We start from the raw sequence: 6,053 nt of genomic DNA, 5'->3' as shown, positions 1-6,053 counted from the left end.
GGCACTTGCCTTTCTTTTTCCCGCCAGAGCCGCCGGATCCTCCCGCGCCGCCGCTGCCCGACGCAAGTCTGCCACCGCCACCGCCGTGAGGTTTGGGCTTGCCCGGCGACTTGTTCTTGCCGCCGCCGCCACCGGACGACGACCCGCCCCGACCTAGCCGTCGCTCGTGGGCGAGCCACTCCTCACGTGAAGAGCAGGCGGCCGCCGGACTGCCCCGCATCGTCGAGATCGTAATGATCTTCATATGCCAAGAAACGCCCGACGAGCTCCCGGTGGTCATCGTCTTCAGATCGACGAGGCTCTCGATTGCCATTGCCATCTGACGATATTTCCACGACACCACGCGAAGGAACTTCTAGACCGCCTTGTGCTCCGTCACGGGATCACCATACAGCTCCAGGTCGGAGACGAGGCCGACAAGTCGCAGCCCGAAGTCCTCGACGGACTCGCCGTCTTTGAAGCGTGGATCCTCGAACTCGCGGCGGCGCACCTGCGCCTTGGCCTCGTGAGCCCGTTCGCTCCCCATGTGGAGCGTCTTGATGGTCTCCCACGCCTTCTTTGCCGAGTCCTTCGCGGCCAGCACCAGCATCAACTCCGGCGGAACGCCGGTGAGGATGATCTGTAGCGCCGCCGGCCGTCGCACTCGTCGGCGGCGTCCTCGGTCACCGCGGACCAGACGCGGGCGACCTGCAGCTTGACCTGCATCACGAGCGCCCATTCCATGTAGTTTGTGCGCGTGAGCATCGTGGACGTCCCCGACTCCTTGCGCATGACGCGCTCCACCACACGGAGCTCACAGCTGCCGCTGCCGCCGCCAGTGTGGCGCGCGAGCGGCGCCTTGGACGCCGGCGTCTTCGGCGGCGACTTGGTCCCGCTCTTCTTCTTCTCCTCCTCTTCGCTATCCAACATGGTACGCCGCAGATCGGACACCGCCGGCCACCGGAGAGTGGATCGAACACCACGGCTCTGATGCCAATTGTTGTTGCCGGACTTAGCGAGAGCGATCAGAGATGAGGTCGAGCGAGAGAGAGAGAGACGGAGGTAGACGAACGAGAGAGAGAGAGAGTCGGTTTTGTGCTGCCACCAACTGCGCAACGTTTTCTGTTGATTGCTTCTGTTTTATCAAAGTACAACGATAAAAGAGCTAACTAACTCCTGGTCAGCCGGTATGTGATCCGAGATGGCCGCGCCATCCCACGGCCACGTCCAACACCGCCGCTAACCAGGAGGATCCAAGAGAGAACGTGCAATGAGCACTTCTACTCTACGTGCATGCATGGGTCACATCAGACCGCATGTGCCACTTATTCTAACAGAAAACACAAAGAAAGAAAAGGCAGCCATGAGATTAGCTAGGCCTAACATTTTACCCCCTTAATCTCATGTCCCAATGCTGATCACCCCAAGCCTCTGCCATGGTCAATGCATCAGCTAGTTGGTCTTGAGTCCCCACATGATCGATCTCCACTTGTGCCTTCTCCATGCAATCTCTGACAAAATGGAACTTCACATCTATATGTTTGCTTCTATCATGATGGACTGGGTTCTTGCTCAAAGCAATGGCTGATTTATTGTCTACCAACAGTCTAAATTTTGCTGGTGAGACCCCTGTCGTATCTTCCAGCAGCCGGCTTAGCCACAACCCCTGGCATGTCGCAGCAGCTATGGCTACATACTCCGCCTCACAAGAAGAAAGGGCAACAATTTTCTGCTTCTGAGAACTCCAAGTGATCAGGTTCTTACCAAGAAAGAAGACATGTCCGAAGGTGCTCTTGCGATCGACGGCGTGATTGCTATCACTGAACCCAAGCAACTTGGCACTGTCCTGACCTCTCTTGTAGCTGCATCCATGGTGCATGGTGCCTTTGATGTACCTCAGAATTTTATGACTGCCGCCGAATGGTGTGTGCTAGGTTTCTCCATGAAACGGCTGACCATGCCCACCGATTGTGCTATGTCAGGCCGTGTGTTCACAAGATAACGCAGGCTTCCGACCACTTTGCGATACAGGGTGGCGTCAAATGGCTTTCCGCTGTTTTCTTTCTTCAGTTTGAGACGGCACTCCATCGGAGTGTGACACCCATTGCAACTTGCCATGTTTGCCATCTCTAAGATCTTCCCAGCATAGCTCTTCTGACTGAGCATGATGCCGCTGCTGTTCTGCTCCACTTCAATTCCTAAGTAGTAGCTTAGCAGACCAAGATCACTCATTTTGAATAGCTGCTGCATCTGGATCTTGAAAGAGTTTATGGCTGCTGCATCTGTGCCAGTTATGATCAGATCATCCACATAAACGCCCACCAGCAGATACGAGTGCGCATCACCGCGTCGGTAGACGGCGTGTTCCAGCGGACTGCGTGTGAATCCGAGAGCAGCCAGCGACTCGTCCAGCTTCGCGTACCAAGCACGCGGAGCCTGATGCAGTCCGTACAACACCTTGTGGAGTCGCAGTACACTATCCTCCTTGCTGGCGACCTCATACCCCGGCGGCTGAGCGACGTATACCTCTTCACGGAGATAACCATTCAGAAAGGCAGATTTCACGTCCATATGATGGACCTCCCAGCCGGAGTGTGCAGCAAGAGCTACCAGTAGCCGTACTGTTTCCATGCGAGCTACGGGAGCGAAAACCTCCTCAAAATCCAACCCCTGGCGCTGGACATATCCCTTGGCGACGAGGCGAGCCTTATGCTTGACGATGTTGCCCGCCAGATTACGCTTGACGCGATATACCCACTTCAGACCGATCGCTTTGTGTCCAGCTGGCAGCTGAGCGAGCTCCCATGTCTTGTTGTCGATGATGGACTGCATCTCGACGTCCATGGCACCCTTCCACGCCTTGCTTGCGAGCTCCTCGTCCACGCCACGCGGCTCCTCTGCGCTGAACAGACAGCGCACGAGCAGGCACCGCTCGAACTGCTCGCGCACCGCCTGATCCTCGGTCTCCTCCAGCACGCTCCTGAAGCTCCGGTAGCGAACTGGCTGCCCCGTTGGCACATCGTGCCTGGAGTCATGTGACGGAGGCGTGTCCCCGCTAGCCCTCGGCGAGTCCGTGGGTGTCACCGGCTCGTACTGCGACGACTCGGGCGCGTCCACCACCGGCGTGGCGACTGCAGGCGATCGCGGCGTCCCCAAGGCTGGTGTAGAGGATGTCGCCGTGCTCCGAGGGGTGGCCAGCGGGGTGGTCGACCCACTGTCGATCTCCTGGACACCATCGCCCATGGTGTAAGCCACGGTAAATGTCGTCGGCGCCGCGGTGACCGCGCTCGTGCCCGGGGTGCTCCAAGTCCATGGCCTGCTCTCTTCAAATAAAATGTCACGAGTTACCTGAAGTTTCTTCGCCACTGGATCATAGACGCGATAACATTTGGCACCCTCCTCATAGCCAATAAACACCATGGGAGTTGAGCGACCAGTGAGCTTGGTCACCCCTGGTCCGAGCTTCTTCACATGGACCGTGCAGCCGAAGGTACGCAGGTGTTGCACGTTCGGCTTCCTGCCATGCCATGCTTCATACGGCGTGACACCATCGAGGTTGCGAGTCGGTGATCTGTTGAGAATGTACACAGCCGTCCTCACTGCCTCGCCCCAGAACATAGCGGGCATGCCCATGCTCTTCAGTAAACACCGCGCCATCTCGACAATAGTTTGATTACGCCGCTCAACCACGCCATTTTGTTGTGGCGAATACGGCGCGGTCGTGTAGTGTTTGATGCCATGCTCGCTGCAGCAATCCATGAAGTCACCAGAGTTAAACTCGCCGCCCCGGTCAGACCGGAACGCACGCAGCCTGCATCTCCCTTCAGTTTCTGCCAAAGTCTAAATTTTCTTGAAAGAACTGAAGGCCTCATCTTTGGATTTTAGCACAGCTAACCACATGTATCGGCTGTAGTCATCAACAACAAGCAAAAAGTACTTGTTACCTCCAAGAGTAGCTGGACTGATCGGTCCACACAAATCAGTGTGTACCAGCTCCAAGCCATGCTCAGCTCTGTACGCCGCTACCTGCGGGAATGGGGCTCGGTGCTGCTTACCGAGGGCACATCCGTCGCAGTACTCGTCAACGCGATCGATCTGCGGCATGCCACACACCATTCACTTGGAGGACATAGTACGCAGTGCTCTAAAGTGGAGATGTCCCATCCTAGCATGCCAACGCCAGGTCACATCGTCGCTCTTCGTTAGAAGGCAGATTGGAGCATCAATGGTGAGGGCTGCAGTGTATAGGCGGCTGCGGGAGCGCCGGACACGAGCCATCATGCGCCGTCCAGGATCGTAGATCGTCATCAGACCCTCATGTATCTCTATCTTGCACCCCCCTTCATCCAACTGACCCACATAAATTATGTTGCTGTTGAGACTTGGAATGAAATATACCTCTGACAATGCACGCTGATTAGCACTTTGTCCTCTGAAAATGACTGAACCCCTGCCTCGGATCGCAACATGAGAGCCATCTCCAAACTTCACACTGCCTTGTACTGACTCATCAAGAGTTGTAAACATCCCACGCTCGCCCTTCATGTGACTGGTTGCGCCTATATCGAAGTACCACACCCCCGGCGGCGAGCTCTCTGGGTAGACCTTCTGTTCATTCAAATGCACTTGTTGGGGCGCCACTATGCTGGTCATAACACCCATGGTGACCGTGGCCATCATGAGACCCTCATGGTGCTCGTCGCCGTCGCGGACAAGATGTGCTTGGCCCTGCTTGCCTTTCTCATCCTCGTCCTTGATCCGGGTGCAGCATTCCTTTTTCCAGTGGCCCAGCTTGTTGCAGTAATGGCACTTGCCTTTCTTTTTCCCGCCAGAGCCGCCGGATCCTCCCGCGCCGCCGCTGCCCGACGCAAGTCTGCCACCGCCACCGCCGTGAGGTTTGGGCTTGCCCGGCGACTTGTTCTTGCCGCCGCCGCCACCGGACGACGACCCGCCCCAACCTAGCCGTCGCTCGTGGGCGAGCCACTCCTCACGTGAAGAGCAGGCGGCCGCCGGACTGCCCCGCATCGTCGAGATCGTAATGATCTTCATATGCCAAGAAACGCCCGACGAGCTCCCGCTGGTCATCGTCTTCAGATCGACGAGGCTCTCGATTGCCATTGCCATCTGACGATATTTCCACGACACCACGCGAAGGAACTTCTGGACCGCCTTGTGCTCCGTCACGGGATCACCATACAGCTCCAGGTCGGAGACGAGGCCGACAAGTCGCAGCCCGAAGTCCTCGACGGACTCGCCGTCTTTGAAGCGTGGATCCTCGAACTCGCGGCGGCGCACCTGCGCCTTGGCCTCGTGAGCCCGTTCGCTCCCCATGTGGAGCGTCTTGATGGTCTCCCACGCCTTCTTTGCCGAGTCCTTCGCGGCCAGCACCAGCATCAACTCCGGCGGAACGCCGGTGAGGATGATCTGTAGCGCGCGCCAGCCGTCGCACTCGTCGGCGGCGTCCTCGGTCACCGCGGACCAGACGCGGGCGACCTGCAGCTTGACCTGCATCACGAGCGCCCATTCCATGTAGTTTGTGCGCGTGAGCATCGTGGACGTCCCCGACTCCTTGCGCATGACGCGCTCCACCACACGGAGCTCACAGCTGCCGCTGCCGCCGCCAGTGTGGCGCGCGAGCGGCGCCTTGGACGCCGGCGTCTTCGGCGGCGACTTGGTCCCGCTCTTCTTCTTCTCCTCCTCTTCGCTATCCAACATGGTACGCCGCAGATCGGACACCGCCGGCCACCGGAGAGTGGATCGAACACCACGGCTCTGATGCCAATTGTTGTTGCCGGACTTAGCCAGAGCGATCAGAGATGAGGTCGAGCGAGAGAGAGAGAGACGGAGGTAGACGAACGAGAGAGAGAGAGAGAGTCGGTTTTGTGCTGCCACCAACTGCGCAACGTTTTCTGTTGATTGCTTCTGTTTTATCAAAGTACAACGATAAAAGAGCTAACTAACTCCTGGTCAGCCGGTATGTGATCCGAGATGGCCGCGCCATCCCACGGCCACGTCCAACACCGCCGCTAACCAGGAGGATCCAAGAGAGAACGTGCAATGAGCACTTCTACTCT

At 57.6% G+C, this 6,053-nt stretch overlaps 1 protein-coding gene across 1 annotated transcript; it reads right to left on the bottom strand.

Annotated features, from left to right (window-relative positions):
* Nucleotides 1–4,095: 4,095 nt before the first annotated feature.
* Nucleotides 4,096–5,694, bottom strand: LOC109777468 (uncharacterized). The gene has a single exon (XM_020336101.1). It carries the CDS (start codon nt 5,692–5,694, stop codon nt 4,096–4,098), a length of 1,599 nt encoding a protein of 532 aa, XP_020191690.1.
* Between the last annotated feature and the right edge of the window lie 359 nt (nt 5,695–6,053).

Source organism: Aegilops tauschii, chromosome 3, assembly GCF_002575655.3.
Source record: "Aegilops tauschii subsp. strangulata cultivar AL8/78 chromosome 3, Aet v6.0, whole genome shotgun sequence".
Classification (NCBI taxonomy): Eukaryota; Viridiplantae; Streptophyta; class Magnoliopsida; order Poales; family Poaceae; genus Aegilops; species Aegilops tauschii.
This window is presented reverse-complemented; position numbering and strand designations above follow the sequence as displayed.